The following is a 21165-nucleotide window of genomic DNA, read 5'->3' as shown; positions in this document are numbered from 1 at the left end:
TATTTTTTTTATCACGAAACTGATAAAATATTGTTAGTGACTCTTTGATTGTATTCTGTCGCCCCCATCCAGAGATCAGGAGCCAAATAACTAGTTCCACCTGTTAACCCTCATATTTGGTGACAATGCGCCCATTCAGAGGTTGAGGAAGACGGAAGTTGTTGCAGATGGAGTGCTCTTCATGATCACGAAGACGCCTCATCGCCCTCAACTGTAAGAAAAGTACACTGCATTAGTTCAATCAACGAAAAGTGTCATTCTAGCCAAAAAAATAGCAATAATAATAATAAATAATTAAAAAAGAATCATTTCAAAAAGACATTGAATTCAACCTTTCACAAACAAGCAGAATTAGACAATGTAAACGTCTTCAGAAGGGTCTCTGATAGGGTTCTTTGATCCCGTCATCCTGACCTAAATTTTCACTCAATCCCGTATAATGGTTATTTTCGAGGATCCTGTATCCCGTACATTCTATCAGTCTCGAATTTCGCCCGCAACCCAGGTCTTCAAATAAGCGAAGAGAATAATTATGTTGCCTTTGCCCTAAAATCTGAATATGGTTAGACCTTCTTGTCTTCTCTTCGGCCGTTTAGGGCCAAAAAAAAAAAAAAAACGTCAACCGAATGCCACGTCTCCCAACAGCACTAGTTTGATTTGGTTTGTGGGAACGAAGTTGGTAAAAGATCGAGCTAGTCTTTAGACGGACCATGCCAAACCGGTCAATCAGGCAAGGTGGGCGTGGAGTGCTCGACAAGGGTGAAGCTTTCAGTGGCCTGAAATCGCAAAAAAAAAAAACCATAATCCTGTTTCGCAATCTGCGGGCCCCCTTCGAAAAGCCGTTAGAATATGAATGATAACTTTAAGGAAAAAAAATCACCACCAAATCTCGTTTATGCGAAGGTCGCATTCTTTTCAACTCTTCTTCCGTGGGAATTCTTTTATGCAAAAATTCGCAAAGTTAAAATTTCAAAACAGAGCTTGTCTGATTAAACCATAAGGGTTATTAGCCCTCCCTTACACTCCTCCAAGAATCACTTAAAATGGTATGAAACAGAATACAAGAACAAAACCTTGGAAGACCTGGGTGGAAACGGGACTTAAAGCGACCACCCCGGCTGACCGCACACAAAATTGTGTTGATTTCTTCTAACAAAGAACCTTTACTTTACTAATACGGTTTGTATTTACTGGGAATAAACTTTGTCAATGAGGCGAAAGTTGAAAAATGGAATAACGTCTCCCTTCTAATTGGCTATGTCCTTACCTCGACTCCGAAGATCAACACCCCAAATTATTTTAATGTATTTTGCCATGTAACTTTAAAAAATCATATCTCTGGTGTTATTTACAGTTCAATATGAAGCTATACCTCATTGGAAAGGGAAAAGAATACCCTTTCGAAAAAAAAATATTTCGGTCGTAGGAAACCCATGATATTCCGCATGTGAAAGGAGAAGAAAGATCTCTGATATTGAGGCTTCTTTGAAGATTTCGGAAGAGAGATGCGGTAGTTCACCAACTCCTGAGAACCAGGAAGAGTTTGAATCGTTAAAAATGGAATATGATTCTATCTATGAACAGATAGCAAAAGGTGCTATAATCCGATCGAAAGCCACTTGGTATGAAAAAGGAGAAAAAAGCAATAAGTTCTTTTTAAACCTCGAAACACATAAGAAAGCTAAGAGTTCTGTCCGTAAGGTGTTTGACGATAATGGAGTTCTTATCACGGATCCTAAAAAAATATTGCAAAAAATTCAAAATTTTTATTCTAATCTTTGTGAGCGTGACCCTCTTAGCCCATCTGAACACACGTTAAACTCCTTTTTAAACAATCCTGAAATGCCAAAACTCTCTGATACTGATGTTCAAATTTGCGAGGGAAAATTAACGGTTGAAGAGTGTTACAAAAGTCTTCAGCTGTTTGAAAGTAACAAGTCACCAGGCAATGACGGACTAACAGTCGAATTTTACAGGGCTTTTTGGGGCCTCTTAGGACAGCTATTAGTAGACAGCTTAAACTACTCTTATGATCATGGTGAGCTCTCAAACTCTCAGAAAGAAGCCATTATTACCCTAATAGAAAAGAAGGACAAAGACAAAAGGGACTTATCAAACTGGAGACCGATTTCGCTTATCAATGTTGATGTTAAAATCGGTTCAAAAGCCATTGCTAAGAGATTGGAGAATGTTTTACCAAACATCATACATTTCAATCAATCTGCATATGTGAAGGGTAGAACCATTTTCGACGCGGTCAGAACCATAGAGGACGTTATGGAATTCTCAAAGAGATACAGTATTGACGGAAGAATGGTTTGTATAGATTTTAAAAAAGCTTTTGACACAGTTAGTAGGGACTTCTTATTTCGAACGTTATCCGTTTTTGGTTTTGGACCATCTTTTATTCAATGGATCCACACTTTTTACAAGAATGTCTCTAGTTGTGTCTTAAATAATGGCTTTGCAACTTCATCCTTTGCAGTTGAAAGAGGAGTAAGACAGGGAGACCCTCTCTCTGCTTACTTATTTATTATAGCATTAGAAGTTTTATGTGTTAACATACGTAACAGTAATGTCATTCGTGGTATTAAAGTCGATAAAGAAGAGATCAAATTAAGTCTTTTCGCAGATGACCTGACTGGGTTTTTAAAGGATGACCTCTCTCTAACAAACTTTCTTAAACTTATAGAAGATTATGGAACTTGCTCTGGCCTAAAGGTTAACCACGAAAAGACAGAGCTTTTGCTACTAGGTAACCAAGCCTGTACCGTACAAGAAGCCGCTCTGAACAGCATAAAAATTAAACGATCAGCTAAAATCTTAGGAGTACATTTTACTTATGACATTCAAGCAAAACAAAAGCTAAACATCAATGAATTAATCAGCTCCATCCAACTTAAGCTACGAATCTGGAGGTGGAGGGATTTGACTATCATAGGGAGAATTCAAATTGTCAAAACCTTTATTATCCCTATCTTCTTATATCGCACGAGCTTGATATCATTGGATAAAGAATTTGTGAAAGTAGCGAACAAAATTATCTTTGATTTTATATGGAAAGGAAAGGATAAAGTTAAACGCTCTGCACTTATCAGTGATATCGAAGATGGAGGACTTAAAGCCCCACATTTAAACTCCATAATTGAAACACAAAGAATACTTTGCTGCAAGAAATTGGCAAATGATCAACCGAGTGGATGGAAATATTAGTCTTATGTTGCGACTTTGATTTGAAGAAATTGACTATCAAATTACCATCCTTTTATGAAGAATGCTTAAAATCTTTTGCAAAGTGCTCTGCGGTAAAAAATTTAAATATACAGGATTTAAATGGAAAAGACTTGTCAAAAGTTATCTTATAGAACAACAAATCTATTTGTGTTGGTGACAAGTCTGTGTATTTTCGAAATCTCGCTGAGAAAGGGATCTTTCGAGTGGGTGATTTAATCTCGAATAAACATGAACTTATAATCAAAAGCGAGTTGAGAGTCTTGAACCTTTCGCCGCTAGATGCCTTTAGGCTTGTCTCTTTAATAGACGCTCTACTAACTCAATGGCGTGAATCGTTGAAATCCTGCATCTATACAGGTGACACACCATTCAATTTGCGTGATGAGATTAAGTTACGCTTAAATGGTCAAATTGTTTTACTTGAAAAAGCGTATTCGAAAATTGTTTATAAAGAACTTCGAGACAGAATCGTCACTCCACCAACTGCTAAACTAAAGTTTGATGCTAATTTTGTTAATAACACTTTGAACTGGAAAAAAACCTATAGCTTGCCATATCGTGTTGCCTTAGATACAAAGACTCGCGAATTTCAGTATTAATTATTAAACAGATGCCTTGTGACAAATACCTTCTTATGCAAAATTGGTATTATACCATCTCCAGCGTGCTCCTTGTGTGGTGAATCGGACGAATCCCTCGAACATCTTTTCCTGTCTTGTCATTATACTAAGAATTTCTGGTCTGAGGTTATAAAATGGCTTGTTGATCATAAGGTCAAGATTGAAAATCTTTCAGACAAAGATATACTGTTTGGTATTATTGGATGTGAGGATGAGATATTTGTGAATCATATTTTATTACTGGCAAAACAATATCTATACTCTTGTAGACAGAACAAATATCCTCCCTCCATCAGAGTTCTTCATTCCAAAATTAATACTGTCTTCTTAATAGAGACAATGATCGCTAAGTCAAAAAATAAGTTGGAGACCCACAATATGAAATGGGGCAAATATAAAACTGATTAGCATACGATCTCTTCTTCGCTTACTTCATTTATTATTAATCTTTATTTTTTATTTATTTTATTTTACTTTTTTTTCATGTAAATAGGAAAGAAGGTACCTGGTTTTTGTTTCGTTTGTTTTCTTTTTTGTAAGTATGTAATTGTGTGTTAGTCTGCGTTGTATAATGTTTAGTTTTCCTTTCCGTTTTTTGTATTTTTCCTTACGTGTTCCGTGTTCATAAGTTAGAATGTAAAAAAATGTAAAACGTAACAAAACAAAAATTCATTAAAATACAAAAAAAAAAAAAAAAAAAAAATGATATTCCGCCACAAAAAGATTAAAAAAAGCATATTTTTCATAAAAATTTTTAAAGAATGTCATTTAGCTAGGAAACGTCTTTATTTTGGGTGATATGGTAGTAAGAGTTTTTTTTCATCAATATCTGGGCAAAAAAACCCGAAAATCATTCTAAAATATGGAGCGACTAGAAATTTTCTACAATTTTTTTTCTCTACACGCTCTCATGATTATGCTAATTAGATTATCATAATTAGCATTTAAATTAACACACCCTTCCTCCCCCCTCCCCCGGGGGGTCAATCTTAACATTTTGGGGATATTTAGACACACTTGCAGACAATCTGGGTTCAAGTCCAAGTCAAGTTGAAACACATAGTACAAATTGATAGATGGCTAACGTGTCTTCCCTAACCATTATTTTCCTGATTTAGTATCTTATTACCGTATAATTAATCGTAAAGTTAAGTTTTAAACAAATAAAATGAACAAAGAAGTAAATAAGACATAAATCAACGAATAAATGACATAAGAAATAGATAGATATTCAAGTAAAAAAAGGTTCGTACATCCTTTTCACTGGCATCAATAGGAGTTTTCAGTACAATCCACCGCACGGACTCGTAGCAGGGGGGTGTTGTCAGAGAACCCTTGTAAGAGTAGAATGACGCCTTCGATAAATCTTCCAGCTCAGGAATCAGGTTGTAAAGGGAAACTTTTTCTACGGCCACCGATGCACCTATAGGTGAGTTTGAGAAATGGCTCAAGTGATTGTTATATCATCGATACTAACCAGATAAAAATGGCAATTGCTTAAAATTGGCACACCACAAAAATCTTCTCAATAGAGCCAAATATACCCCGGAACCAGCGATCTTTCTCAAAGACGGGAGTTTATTTGTTCAAGGCAACTCGAACGACGACACTTTTGGTGATTTAATTCGTCTGAAACCAAGTGCCAAGTAACACACTGAAATCTGTAAAGCTGCTCGTTCTTCAATTTTCACGTATGTATTATGTATCCAAGAGTCTAAGTAGCATAGTGCGAATCAAAATACAATATAAACAGCAAGTAAAATAGATAACTTCCATTTAATTAAGGAAATGGATTAGTAAACAGTAAACATGCAAACCTACCCGCCTTTTGAATCCGTCTCATTTTGCATGCCAAGACCCGCAATTCCGGGTTTCCAATATCATCATCATCATCATCATCATCATCTTCTCTTCCCTATATTTGTTGCACACATCCAGGAATTAAAGAGGAAAACTAGAAAAAAACCTGTGCGGTATCGTCGTAAAAAAAAAAACTGATAGATAGATAGCCTTTATTTTAAAACGATCAGTATTAAAGGTACATGAGCTTGTGGGGTCGTTTGCAATTAACTAATTACAAGTAAACTAAAAAAACTAAAAACTAGTGGTATATACAGACAAAACGTTTGAACTAAATTAGTGCTTACAAATATGAAATTATGAGCATAAATTTAAGTATATACAAAGTCATCTTTTCTAAAATTACAAGTGGATGCAGACGTTATCTTAAAGCTGAATTCATTAAAATTAGCTTGAGATTTAAGCTTTAGCCTGAGATCACGATAAGGAATGTTTTTTTGTCAGGGCACTACAGTTGTTGGTCACTGCATTCCACCGGACTGAGCCTCTAAACACGACAGAGTCTTTCATGTAACGCGTGTTGAAGCGTGGAACAATGAAAGAAGCGCAAGTCCGGGTTGAATAGTTTGTGGCCCGTTTCTTAGAAATCAGGTCGATTAATGTGACAGGTAACCTATCGTGGAAAGCTTTATGAAGACAGATAAAAATGGCTAATTTATAATAAATAGACAGAGTCAGCCATTGGGCCCGTCGTAGGACATCAGCAGATGCCATGTCTTTCGGCAAATGAAAGATAAGTCTCGCAGCCCTGCAGTGAAGTCTTTCCAGGGACTGAAATAAGTCGGAGTTGCAGCAAGATCCCCATAGTATAAGACCATAGGTCACTGAAGGCAAGATGACCTTAAAATAGAGGTCCTGACGAACGTTTCTAGGGAGAAATCTCGACTTCTTAAGTAATCCTAGTTTTTTAGCATATGATTTTTTGAGTTCCAACATATGCCGAGTCCAGGTCAGTTTCTCATCGACGGTCATTCCCAGTAATCGTGATTTCGATACCCATTCAATCGTAGAGTTTCCGATAAAGATCGGGGGAATGTTAACCGGGGGATTTATTCTAGAGATTAGCATGGCCTCACCTTTACTTGGGTGGGGTGTTAATCTGTTAATGAGGCACCACTCTTTTAATTCACGAAGTGCAGAATTTAACTTGGCAATACTTTTTTCTGCCGTGTCACTTATGCAGTAAACCGTTGTGTCGTCGGCAAACATATAGAAGGATCCGGAAGATACTGAGGATGGAAGATCGTTCGCGAGGAGAGTGAAAAGTGTCGGTCCCAAGACAGACCCTTGAGGAATTCCAAAAGAGATCGGTATCATCTCTGAAGTTGATCCATTAACAGCTGTTTATTGCTGTGTTTCCTTTAAGTAACTTTTAAGCCAATCCAGGAGTAGCCCTGGCATGCCAAAGTCCCTTTCCAACTTCGTTTCGAGAATGGCGTGCGACACACTATCGAATGCCTTTTTAAAATCTATGAAGGCAACTGCTGCCACTAAGCCTGCATCCACAGCTTCTCTCCATGTTTCAGTAAGTTGTATTAGTAACAGTTCTGTTGAAAATCCTGCGCGGTATGCCCATTGTTTGTCCTTGACTAGATTATTAGGTTTGTATACATGACGAACAATTGTGTCGTTGACTACTGATTCAATATATTCCTCCTTGATAGAGATCCTAATTTTTTTTAATGGCTTATCCTTCCACTAACTCTACAGAAGAGATTTATCTTGCTTTTTGGTAGAAAGGTTAGAGCATGAAACGCCGTTTAGGAGTGTATAAGGCTAACGCGCTACCCGTGGTAGATACCTTATGCATGCCCTTCGCGACTTGAAAAACAGAATGTGTGAAAAAACACGACTTTTTTTCATTCTAAGTCTACCGTGTTTATTTAAACATTATCAGCTATATTATTGTTGTAAATTTTGTCCACTGGCCAGAACGCACGACATGCAACACCATGAGGAAATTCATAACTTGCGAAGGGGAGGCAGAAGACAGTGCTAGACTGGTTGTATCATATGCTATAACTCATGCGAGATAATCATAATTTAAATGGAGAAGAAGGGGCGAGGACAAAGCCTCTTTCTGGATACCCCCTACTCTCTCGTGGCCCTGTGGTGCAAACCTGTAAAGACTCATTTAATATATTCCTCCTTGGCAAAACAAACGTAAACCAACGCTGAAATTTGTAAGGAGTTATACCTTCAGGAAAATGCCAATAACAGATAGTCCATCTTCCTTGTCCGTAGCCATTGAGAAATCAGGATACTTTGTGTTATAAGTCACCAAATGGAGCTGAAAACACAATGTTGATTTTAACTAGTCAGAAGTATTTTTCATGCCTGACAACTCTCTGTTGCTGAGTTTACGATATATTACGTTTACCCTAGCCTGTAAACAGCAGATATTATACAACTATCTTTCGAAGGGACGGTGAATGGTGGTGGGTGGATATATGTACCGAGACGCAAAGCGTCTCTGTATATATCTAGCGCTGTTCATCGACCCTGAGAGGGATAGTTGTTTTAGTATTTACCAAATCAGTTGGATAAAAATAAAAAGGTAACTCTTTGTAAATTAAGAACGTCACTTAGTAGGAACTTTATTTGCAATTACCAACATTTCGGGGATTTTGTCAGGTGCATTTTTAGGATTTTGTTGCAAAGTGCAAACTCAGCATGAAAATAATTTTCTTCCCACCAATAAACACCAACAAGACAAAGTTAGTCGCTTTCTTGGTATCTGTTCGTACTACTGCTTTATTTATCTTTCACATTTCGTCTTCCGAAAATGTTTCAGCTTCGAGACGCCACCTTGACTCCAGGCGCAAAACAGTGAATAGCCAAGGACATTCCGAGTTACGAGAGCCAATCAAAGCACTCGAAAAGTGCTATTCACTGATTTGGTAAACACTAAGATGTGATGCCATCACTGGTTTCTCTGCGAAATAATGTCTGAGGAGCGCGTGCGCAGAAATTCCATATTCCATACTGATTTCGCGCAACTACTCACATCTGATTAGTGTTTCGAAATTCCGATTGGATGAAGCAAATTTCCGACCAATTAGAGACACTAACGCCCCGGCCAGATCTGGGTAGTTTCGCGTCATCACTATGGAACTCCTCTGCTCGTTTTTTCGTAGTAGTGGAATCGCGAAACATCGGCTGTTTTTAAGGCTAAGTTTACCTTACCTCTCCTGAGTATGAGTCTCCATTAACGGTATGCTCAGATCCTTGGTCTTTTTTACATCCGAAGTGAAAATGAAATTGTTCAAGTTTATACACACCATCTCCCAAGGGACCCCCAGTCATCGACGCCGTGCCCTTGACCTTGGGGATTGCTAAAGTTGGCGCATGGCCGTTGTTGGTTAGCTTTCCACTGACTTTTCCATTCTCGTTATCACTTGTAAATCTTAGTCCTCCTAGATGGGGATCATTCTGGGCCGTCTTTGTTCTTATGTTTATAGGGGACTGGGCTCTCCCACAGCAATGCTTCCAAACAATATGCCAATCGTCTGGACCGTAGCCTGTTTGGTCTAATAAACGCATTCGGAGACATTGTGGCTCTATTTATCATTTTTATTTTGTCTAAAACCAATTAAAAACACTTTGAAGCTATAGTTAAAATTTAGAAAATGGTATGTTCGAAGGCCCTTCATGTTGGGCCCTGTTGCTGTCCCAGCTTTCGACAAAGTGTGTGTGCTGTTAGCTCACCACTTGTGACTCGAGGCGTAAGGGTATATTATAAATTCCACCGCCACAAGGCCAATTATTTGTTAAATAGATGTTAAATTTCAAAATTGGCCGCCTTGACCCCACCCTCTCTACCTTTATACATCCTGGCGGTCTTAAGCCTCCCACGCAAACGTCCTTAGGGGGTTCGTCAGCGTTCCTGCCCCCCAAAAAGTCTGCTGAACAGGCTGAATCGTGCGGTAAAAAACGTAGACCAATCACAGCACTCTTCCAGATGTGGGAAGTGCACAATAAACCTTGAGGAAATTTCGCGCGAGACTCAGCTCCAGGAAACATTCAGAAAGGTCTCGAAAGGTGAAGACCTTATACTTTTAGAAAAACTACTCAGATTACTCACACGCCTTCGTACTAGAGACCGGCCCCCACGATCTCATTGAAAAAATTACCTCGGAGGTTGCTGAACGGAAGTCTGCTTTAGACGTCGCTTTACTACAAAATAATAATGTGCGAAAAATGCTGTCTTTTGTTCAGTTACAACGTAGAGCCCCGCCGTTGTCGGGGATTTTATTCAACTGTAAAGGACACTTGTAAGTATATTGAAGCTTAACAAACGGGACGGTGGCTTGGCTGGCCAACGCGCCCATATATTATCATTTTAGGTGCCCGGTTGAGCAGTGGAGGCAAAATCGTGTGATTTTGTCATTGACGAGTAATTTCTTAAGTTTCCATACCGAATAAAGACGGATAATTGGCATTTAACGAAAATTAATGAACTGGACATCCGCGGGACAAACCCCTTTAACTGGTGCAACACAAATAACTCTGGTTTTGTAATTGACTTTTAAAGACGACGAGTACTTTCCAACAGATAGTACTGCATTTATTACATAAATTTGTTATTAGTTTTCAGACTGGGATACCACACTCTAAATCAGAAAGATTTGTTTAGCCCTAAAAATAGGTGCCGTTTCGGTGAGTAAAATACAGTCCTATTTTTGAGTCTAATTTGGCTTCCTTAAATCAGGGCCAATACAGTCTAATTAGCTGGGACTGATTTAGTCCCAGGGCTGAAATGGGCCCTACCGTGGGCTGAAATAGCCTTTTGATAGAGCATTTTTGGCCTAAATTGTGCTCCAATGGTTCCAGGAAGGGCTGAATCTGACTTTGGCCTGCAGCGGCTGAATTGACACTTTAAGGCTGAAACAGATCTTTTCTATTTTCATTGCATACATACCAGTTTCTCCGTATTTCCAGTGCGATCCTGCAAAATAGGATAACGACCATTTATTAGACGGCTTTGATCAAGAGATGGGGAAAAAGTATACATATATCTCACCATTGCCATCAGTGTTTCACGTCGTCATATTCTCTCGTTTTCCGCAATAACCTGCCATGCATACATACACTGTTTACTGGTAGCCATTTCGACTCCTAAAGGAGGATCTTGAGGTTAACCGTACACTAAGATCTTCCCTTAGAGATAACCCACCTGGCCCAAGAAAGTTTGGCCACACCACCGGGATCTACGTCCCTACACTTTTCGAACAGCGGTGTGGGTTCTTTTATTTGCGTCCCCCAAGAACCAGATAAGCGAAAGTGCGCTGTGAGATTGGACCTACGGTTTTTCGTCCTTATTCGAGACGACTAGAAAGTCTAACCGTTTCAAGATGTCATTACAAAGGCAACACTTTCTCCTCAGTTGTTTAAAGATCCTGAGTGTTGGTCCAGCCGGGGTTTGAACCCGCGACCTCCCGCTCAGCAGACCAGTGCACTGCCATCTGAGCTAACCAGGCAGTGGTTTAATTTATAGGCCATCACAATTTATGTGCACTGTAATTTTCAGGGAGTTATAATAACTCCTCTGGTGGGGCTAATTTAACTCCTTACAGTGGAATTGTTTTTCGTGGAGTTACTTTAACTCCAAAAAGGAGTTTAAAGAACTCTTTTTCAGGAGTAAAAGTGACCCCAGATATTGAGGAGTTAAAATAACCCCAAAAAAGGAGTTATCCTGTACCTAAAATTTTTACTCCACTTTCAGAGTTAAATTAACTCCAAAAAGAGTAAAAACAACCCATGTAAGGAGTACAAGTAACCCCATTTCGGAGTAATTTTAACTCCAGACTGGGAGTAAAAAGAACTCTTTTTCAGGAGTAAAAATGACCCCAAATTCGGAGTTAAATTAGGAGTTAAAATAACCCCCCAAAAGGGGTTATCCTGTACCTAAAATTTTTACTCCATTTTTGGAGTTATAATAACTCCCTAAAAATTACGGTGTGGGCGCTGTTATAAACTACACCCGGTATTCCTCAATTGGATAAGTCCCGGTCGGTTTTGTTTCTTTTGTTTTTGTTTGCTTGTTTGTTTTTTTTATGCTGGCTCCAGTGTAACCTCCCAGGAAGACTTTCTTAGGGGTGCATCACGAGTTCCTTAATTCGCCACGAGCAGGATCATAAAATAAGGTTCGTCTTCTAAATAGGGTTGCGAAAAGAACAATTTTTGTCTTGAAGTTTATAATCAGGGTCTGGGTTTTGAAGGCTTTGGTGGTGCACCTCTACCCAAACTTCCAATGAGTGCAATCCCACCCTCCCCTCCCTACTCTTTCAAATTACTCTGCCCCATGATAAATCATTTTTTCGTCATCTCTTAGTACCAAGAGAGAATCAGTGAATCTTGCTAGAACCGCATTGTTTTTGTCCGGATAAGAAGCTCTTAAAATATATAGTAGTCAGTGCAAACTAAGGCCACTGAACTCAACTAATTAACAACTCAACTGACCTTCAACACTCTGAAATGTAGTCAAGAAAATAAGCAATCCTGTCGCCCGAATCATCTTATGTCTGAAAACAAATAGAATGGAATAATTTCTTGGCGGTTAGTTGCTATTACTACGAAATATGACGTCATGATACGAATCCATTTTTGACTGAAATATGTCAGTGTGTACTTTTTTCTTAGCCGTTCCTCCCCTCATTTTCCCTCTTCCCGTCTTCCCCGATATTTAGCCGCCCATTCAGATACGGAGAACCTGTTTAGGCAGTCAGTTGGGTCTGAAGAAACCGCACGAAGAAAGTTTTCAAGCGAGAGACCGTCCTGACCCGACTGATTGTCCTGCATGATTTCCGTGGATGAATTATTTTCCTGCAGCTAAAAAAAAAATGCGCAAGTCAGTGCCAAAGGCATAAAAATATAAATGTTAACAAATTTTAGAACCTCAGTATAGTAAGAAGGATAAGGATTAAAAAGTTTCATTTTTCCGGTCTTTTTCTTATAAACATAGGAGTCATTATTTCTATAGCCCTACAGACTATCAACTTCTATCCTTACTTGGAGAGAGATATTTTTCATCCTTTTTTTTAGCGAGGGTTTGTGAAATAAGTAATTCTAGTTTAATTTGATATTTAACTTTTTCTAGGTGGTGTGAGGGGAGTATCATTTGAAAGACTTTGTCTCTTGGGGATTTCTTAAACGATGTTTTCTTTGATCCCTAAATCTGGCGGAGTTTTTTCGACACATTCAAGCAAACTAGTATTTGAATTGACATATTGAACGGATGTCTTCAGAGTTGCATGTCTCGACCTATTATCGCTTTATAAGTGCCGGGCACGACTGCGAAAACATAGTATAAGCAGGTGAAAACATAGCAATTAAATATAGAGAGGGTGATGATTGACAGTCGATACTTTTAGCTTTTAAAATTTTCGTCTTGATGTTTTCCAGGAGATTCTCTTTGGCTCAGGCCCTTAGAGTATTAAAATCTGTGCCTACTTTATGTAATTTCACTTTATTGACCTGAATGATATAGTTAAGGAACAAAAATTGGAAAAACTGCGACTGGCTTTTTTTTCCGGCAATTTTCTAATTCCGTCACCAACAGTAACAAAAATCAATTTTCATTTTTTTGGAATAACCTATGCTTATAATGCTAAGCTTTCTCAAAGCCCGTTTCCTCAGCATTAAAAATCTTACTTTGCAACTCAATAACTTTAAGTACTGGCCAAAGTTTGAAGTGCCAAGCAACTGAAATTAATCCCAGCTACGCCATGATAATACATACATGTATAAGCTCACTCGGGGGGTGTAAAAAGTCAAAATTAGTATAACGAGACAAATTAAAATTCTCCTTGTTCTTAGTACTAACTACTGAATTAATGATGTTAATTTAGTAATGGCATTACTAGTTAGACAGGGCGTTACTGGGGAAAATTTCATTATTTTTTTATTTAAAAATGTATTAGAAATGGTAGGGTACCACACGAATATCCCTCAAGAATTGTCACTATATAAATACCTTTTTTTAAAAAATCTATCTTTCTATATATGCATGCATTTCAAAAAAGCTGTAAGTCCCTCCCATTTAAAATTAAGGACCATAGGCGAAGAAATATATTTAGTTTAATAAGATTTGTTGCTTACTTAACATGGGAATAGGGTAGTCAGCTAGATCATCAACGTCGATGTGGAAAGTGTGAATATCGGCTTTGCTTCATAAAAACGGATAATATTTTAAGCAAATTATTATGTAAGTCGCTGACACTGTAAAAGAGGGGGGAAATGAAAGACATGGTACAGAGAATTTAATTACACTTACCAGTTATTGCTTATTGCTGCACTCCAGTCTGTGGCACCGAATTATATCAAGTTTGCGTTTACGCAAAATTACGAGGTTTTTCCAGGCTAGGCAAGCGTATTTGATTGGTTGGTGATGAAGATCCAGTGAAAGAAAAGCATGTCAAGCCATGACACTCAGCTAAGTAAAGTAATAAATGCCACAAAATTAAAGCGCTATAGCAACCCAAATAATCACGGAAGCAAGCAACCATGCAGGTTCCTCTCTTGGCCCCTGTCGTTGAAAAGTTTTGGAGTACTATCCAGTGGATAACTTAATTGATTTCTTTAACTCTTATTTTAACACTTATTCTATGAACAGCGTTTTGTCTCTTGGATAGCGGCCTTTCCAGCCTTTGAACAAATCGAGGCCAGAACGGCTGAGTCAATTTTGAACAAAAGCTGTTTCAATTGGCACTTTTTGAACAAGAAGAACTCACGATTGCACCTAATACCCGCAGACAATGACAGCACACAAGACTGAAATATTAAATATGCTTCCATACTGCAAAAATTCTGTGTTCAGATTGGCTACCGGTGGCTCCAGGATGGGCCTCCTTCGCACTCAAGATGAGTCAATTTTGAGCAAAAGCTGTTTCACTCATTGGCACTTTTTGAACAAGAAGAACTCATGATTGCACCAAATATCTGAAGACAATGACGGCACACAAGACTGAAATATTAAATATGCTTCCATACTGCAAAAATTCTGTGTTCTGATTGGCTACCGGTGTGTCCAGGATGGGCCTCCTTCGCACTCGAGAAGATCAACTTTCCAGCTTTTACGAAATTTAGGCTACGTTTAGAATCCTTTAGCACCCTTTAGGAGTTGCGTTCAATCGGAAGCACCTTCACCGTTCAAAAATTTAAACGCTTAGTCGTTAGTCGTTTAAAAATTAAACGCCACAATCAAGACCAGATTGTTAGCCCTACGGTTCTAAAGCCGGTGCGGAGTGAACACCATAACCATCTAAACAGTTCTGTACAGCACTAGAGGAGTGATTGCATAGATGCGTGGTAACTCAGCTGGGAGACTTCTTCTTTAACAAATCCAAACTAGCTTCTCCCAGCACAGGTGTCCCAGACACACGTTACGAGTGTGTTATGTCAGGAGCCCATCAAATTTGATGGGCTCCTGGTTATGTAAATTATTTTTTTCACAAGAGCCAAAATGAATTCACACCAAAAAACACAAGAATACATGAAAGGTAAGTCTCCTTTATTCATTTAATAGAGAAATAAGTAGGAATAATGATATTTATCGTTTGTAGACCTCGGTATTTTATTTCTCATACAAAGTCTCAACGGTTCCTTGTAACGCGACACCGACTCTCTTGTGAGAAAGTTCATTTACATGCACTCGTAACGTGAGCTTGGGACGCCTGTGCTGGGAGACGCTATTTTGGATTTGGTAAAGAAGAAGTCTGCGCAGGCAGATGGTAAAACCTCTGACAAAAGTTAGAGATCCGTTCCGTGTGAACAATGCTAGAGTATTGAACAGTTCCGTGTAAACGAATTTGTTGTCCGCTCAAATTTTTTACCCGTTTGAAAAATTGTCCTGTGACGTGTGAATAGCCATGGCACCTGGTATTGAAGAAGCTGTCGCAACATTGAACGAAGGCCATGTACCTCATCCTTCATTACGGTTAACGTGGAGTTTTAAATTCAAAATAAATCTTATAAATTTATTCTGTTGAAGCCTTCCGTGACTGATACGCCATCGGCTAATTCCTTGGAGACATACCAGACCTTGATCTAATTGGTCCGCACTTTACTATACTAGAAGATCCTATTACACATCTTCCTCGCGATCGTTTTTCTGGTTGAATGAAATATTCAAATGTTTCCTCGCCAGCTAAGCAAGCTATCTGCGTCCAGTTCGGATTCAAAAAGTTAAAAAAAAGGCTTTTAGCTGTTTTCAGAACGAAGATGGAAAAAGTATTGGTTAAAAATCAACTGCGCCTTAAGCGACTCTCGATGAATGGGAGACAGAGGAAGCCCCGGTGACGAAGTTTGCGTTGGAAAAATTTATACGTTGCAAGAGTCTTTGATCAAAGATTATTTGCCCAATTTATGTATGTTCGTTTGGGTCATCACCTGGTACCTAGGGATAAATGGATCTCTCCTTTCATAAAGGAATATAACTTATCGTGGATCAGACGGTCGGTACTTAATATGCTTTATGTTTAGTCTGAAAGTTTTCAGTAGACCCCCTTTGCTGAGGCAGCTAGTCAAGGGTTTTACCTGAATCCGTAATTGCAATTGCTTTTGGGAGACCCAAACACGAATTTCCAAGAAAGGAAAGGAGAGCTGATGGTCCGAGTAATTTTATCGGTCGGGATTGACTCTTAAAGCATAAAATTCTGTGGCTAGCAGTGCCGTAGCCAGACCAAACGGCCAACCGAGGCAGGCGGGAGTTGCTAGGGGGGTTCGGGGGCATGCCCCCCCCCCCCCCCCCCCGAGAAATTTTAAACTTTAGTCTCTCGGAAATGCGATTTGCAGCGTTTTCTGGGCCTTTCGGTAACTTTTTTTCGAGTTAATTTAAGTGGAATTTAAAAAGCAATAATCAGAAACAAGCTACATAATCTGGGTGACCGTTAACCTCGCCAATGGTTTTGATCAGTATTTGTTCAAAAAAAATTTGAGTTAACGTACGTAGCCCCTTGAGATCGATGATATGGTAATTTTTTCATAGTATATTGACTGAATTGCTGAATTCTTTGTAATATCATGATGCGTTAAAAATATCCGATGATCGCTTATGTAAAATAAAAATGATCGGCGAAATTCGTCAAAATTTTACCGAGGCGAGTGCCTCGGTTGGCCTCATACTAGCTACGGCGCTGGCTAGGTAAGATAGAAAAAGTGGAAAAACTGAGACTGGCTGTTTTCCACAATTTTCTAATTCCGTCACCAACACTAGCAAAGATCAATTTTATTTTCTCGGAATAGCCTGTGTATGGATAAGCTTTCTAAGCTAAGCCCGTTGTTCTCATGCCTTGAAAGCCTTATTTTACAATTTCAATAACTGTAAATACTGGCCCAAGTTTGAAGTGCCAAGCAACTGAAATTGATCCGAACCACGCTATGTTAATACATATACGCATTACACTGGATTGTACTCAACAGTTAAAATTAGTGGAAAGGATGTTTTTAGCTTAAGATGGCGAAATAAAATTTTCCTTGTTTGAGCTAACTGCTGAAATAAAACTGATAATTTAATGGCATAAATTTAGTGAGAGTTTTTGATTACAAAAAAATCATTTTTTTTTATTTCAAAATGTACAAGACTTGGGTAGGTACTACATAAATCTCCAAGAATTGTAACTAAAAAAACTTCATACTACCAAAATTTCCAAGCATCGAAATATGATATTAGGCAGCAGTTTGAAGCTACCTAAGGTTAATGTGAGGCATTTAGACCTTTTTTCATTAAGCATTTCGTCACGGCTATTGAAAATATAAGCTATGAAATATATTTTCGTTTTATTTGAAATGAAACATACAGAATTTTTTACTTCTCACGGAGTTTGTTTGCTAAACATCACACTTCACGTTCCTGGAGTCGTATTTTCAATGGCAGGTCAAGATGGCGCAAAATTCGGATTTTATCGATTTCAAAATGTTTTGTTTATTGTTGTCATAGTGATATCGATTTTACTAACAACTGCATTTTGACAAACTTCAATTCATAGTCAATCACTAGTGAAACTTTTGTAGCGATCAGACGAGGATAAAATGACTTGTAAGGCGATTGAAAAACATCCGTATGGTCTCCCAAAAACTGTATCGAAACACCTAAAGAAGACATATGTATTAAATTCTACAAACAGAATACTGCAATGCTGATCGTACTACGTGAAAATTAACTTTGCAAGACATCAACACGAGATAAAAAGGAACTCAAAACAGAGCGGAATTGTAGTCATAGACAGCTGTTTTGCTATTATTGTAGCTCATCAGTATGGCGTAACAAACAGAGAAGCTCTGCCCTCGCACTCTTTACTTTAACTTTTGGACTGAAATTTCCACTTAGCGACGGATTATTAGAAAAGTTATGGGAGAAGTGGGGAATTTTCGAGCCGGATAAATTGTTTTCGGTAAACATTTACCTTGCATGGTTTTATTTTTTGCCAGTAGCATGAATGTTTTAGGGTTAATTTGTGTTCATTGATTTTCTTCCATTTAATTTCATTTCCCTCGCCCGAATATATTTTTTTAGTATATACGAAAACAGTGGATAGTGTTTTTCGCGCACTCTGACTGGCTACTCAATCAGTGAATATCCTGCACTATTCACTGATTCACCTCCAGTTCTTCCGAGCGAGCGACGCCAAACTAGCGTAGGTTGTGAGCAAAATGCTTTCCTGGTTTGCTGCCGTAACAAACTAAGAAATTTCACAACTAATCAACAAGCTATTTTCGAAATACATAGAGAAGGTGACGAAGTTCGGTTTGGAAGTTTTAACAGGTAAAGCTTTGTCTTTTTGACTTGAATAGTTATCGATAAAACCGGTGAAAAAGTTTTTTGTTTACAAATGCAAATTAAGCTTAAGTCTTGCGTTACTTTATTTAGTTGACTAATGTTCATAAATAAGCTTAAAACTAAATTTAATTATTTTTTTTACAGAATTATTTTAAATGCAAACAGAATTCACAACTCCTTTTGAAGGAACTTCCCGCAAGAGCTAAACAAACGCCTTCAAAAGTTTTATTTGTCGCCAAGAAAAAGCGACGACCGCGGCCGTTCGGTCACCGCGCGCCAAAATTGTAATCGTTGGCAACAGTAAATGAGTTAAAAATCATCATTTTCGTGCTCAATTATCTCACTGTTTTAGTATATACTAAAACAATTATTCACCTCAGTGTCGGTGGTTAGTAGTGGGTATTTACCTCGCCGCTTCGCGGCCTCGGTAAATATCTAATACTAGTCATCTCCACTTCGGTGAATAATTGTTATTTGTACAGTGGAACCCCCCGGCCTAACCACCACCCGTTTTTACTATCACCTCGTTATAACGACCACAATCTTTCGACCCAAACGTAAAAACCACTGAGTCATTTTATCATTTTGAATTAAAGACCCCGGTAATGCTACCACCTCGTTATTACGACCAGGATTTTATGGCCCAACGGTCGGGTGACATTAATTAACGGGGTCCCACTGTTCTTTGGCCTCCCGCGCATACGTTTTTTCTAATAGTCCGTCGAATGCTCCTCTTAAGTATAACCGTCAACCGTCAAAGCTACCACCCCATTTTGACCCTCTATTGGTGAAAAATCTTTTCGTTAGAGAGTGGCCATTTCTTAGCACTCTTTTCATACTCAGTACGCAAGGCAAAGGCTCTGAGTAATAAACTGAGCCTGCGATTTAACGCCCTTTTTTGTCAGCCAGAAGACTCTACGTAACCTGGTCTCGTCCCCAGGGTCTTCTCGTTGAAAACGAGAAGACCCTGGGGACTCGGTTGGACTCGAGGTATGATGCAACTAGAACTAGAAAGCCAAACGAGCAAGCATTCGGCACCTCACATTCTTAACAGTAACTAGTCATGTCCGTCCACGCAAACTCAGACGGTTATTGGCAAAAAACAGGTAAAGGCACAGTCAGAGAAAGATGTCGGGCTATCTTTAACCAAGAACTTTTGAGCGATGTGAAGTTCGCTGTTTGCAATTTCCAAGGCGGAAGTGAAAGCAAGACTATTCCAGCTCACAAGTTCGTGTTAGCCATCAGCAGTCCAGTGTTTTATGCCATGTTTTACGGTGAATTGGCGGAGACCAAAGATGTTGTCGAGATCACTGATTGTGATTATGAGGGCCTGTTGGAGTGTCTGCGTTTCATTTACAGTGATGAAGCAAAGTTGACCGCTGACAATGTCCTGCAATTGATGTATTTGGCGAAGAAATACATGCTGCCTTCGCTCGTTGACAAATGCTCTGTCTACCTCCAAGATAATCTGGATGCCTCTAACGTGTTTAACGTATTACCAGCAGCTCAGAAGTATGAAGAAGTGGATTTGTTGCATCATTGCTGGAAAGTGATCGAAAAAGAAACGGAGGAAGCTGTGAAATCGGATGGTTTCGTGGCAATTACTTGAGGAATTAGTGGCTAATGATTTGCTGAATATCAAGGAAATAGAATTATTCAAAGCTGTTGACCACTGGGCCGTGAAGGAATGCGAGAAACAAGGCCTCGTAGCTGAGGGATCCGTAAAAAGGAGAATTCTCGGGGAATTGATCATTCAGAAAATTCACTTGCCTGCGATGGAACAAAAGGAGTTTGCAGATGTCGTCCTCGACTCTGACTTGCTTACTCTCAAAGAAGTGAAAGATATGGTGAAATATTTCAACTCTGTACTGAACACTACCGTTGGATTTGTAGAGTCAAAGCGAGGTTCCCTTCTTAAAAGGCAGGTCTCTAGGTTTAAATCGGTGGTTTTCAATAATGGCTGGAAGCATTCTTCTAAATGTTATGATTGGATATATCTTGCTGTAGACACAAGCATAAAGCTGCATGCGGTGCGATTTTTTGGCAGCTATAACGCAGAATATGTAGCGAGCCTAACCATAACGGCCATGGAAGAAGTTATCTTTGATGGTAACCTAAGGAATTATAGTAGTAACGTGAAGGAGGGTGAACTAGGTGAATATCACGGCTTCGAGATTGCATTAAAGCCTCCGATCGCTCTAAAAGCAAGTATGAAGTACTTGTTTAAGGCGGACATACGTGGGCCATCAAGCTGGTATGGGCAGGGTGGACAGCCCATTGTAAATAATTCTAAGGTGAAATTTCATTTTTCCAGTTATAAAAATGCGACTTGTGTCGAGGAAGGACAGTTCGCCGAATTCCTGTTTTCACTTCACTGAAATTGCTTTTTCCGAGGAAAGAGAACTGACACAAAAACCTCTCAGGACATTTCTTGTAAGATCTTGCAACTTTTGTTAGTGTAACGATCACGTTCGATCGTTCTTATCCAGACTTCTAGCAGTCTCTAAAGGGCTTAGTATTCACATGATGCCGGAATGATCATGACTTTCATTCTGGAACGAATTCATTCAATCTCTCGTGTAAGTCATCATTCCGGTTTTCAATCCGAATGAAATTCTTTTCTGGTATGAAATATCATTTTGGTTTCATGTACACCGAAAACGAACTTTGTTC

At 38.8% G+C, this 21165-nt stretch overlaps 1 protein-coding gene and 1 pseudogene across 1 annotated transcript; one reads left to right on the top strand and one right to left on the bottom strand.

Annotated features, from left to right (window-relative positions):
• Positions 1 to 10: 10 nt before the first annotated feature.
• LOC140948717 (carbonic anhydrase-like) lies at positions 11 to 12273 on the bottom strand. The gene is made up of 7 exons (XM_073397987.1): positions 12177 to 12273; positions 10636 to 10662; positions 8901 to 9244; positions 7912 to 8004; positions 5676 to 5769; positions 5108 to 5277; positions 11 to 211 (listed from the first exon to the last, which is right to left on the bottom strand). Exons 1-7 carry the CDS (start codon positions 12229 to 12231, stop codon positions 104 to 106), a joined length of 891 nt encoding a protein of 296 aa, XP_073254088.1. The 5' UTR covers positions 12232 to 12273; the 3' UTR covers positions 11 to 103.
• A 7282-nt stretch (positions 12274 to 19555) lies between these two features.
• On the top strand, positions 19556 to 21061 carry LOC140937307 (BTB/POZ domain-containing protein 6-like; annotated as a pseudogene).
• The last annotated feature ends 104 nt before the right edge of the window (positions 21062 to 21165 follow it).

Source organism: Porites lutea, chromosome 1, assembly GCF_958299795.1.
Source record: "Porites lutea chromosome 1, jaPorLute2.1, whole genome shotgun sequence".
Taxonomy (NCBI): Eukaryota; Metazoa; Cnidaria; class Anthozoa; order Scleractinia; family Poritidae; genus Porites; species Porites lutea.
This window is presented reverse-complemented; position numbering and strand designations above follow the sequence as displayed.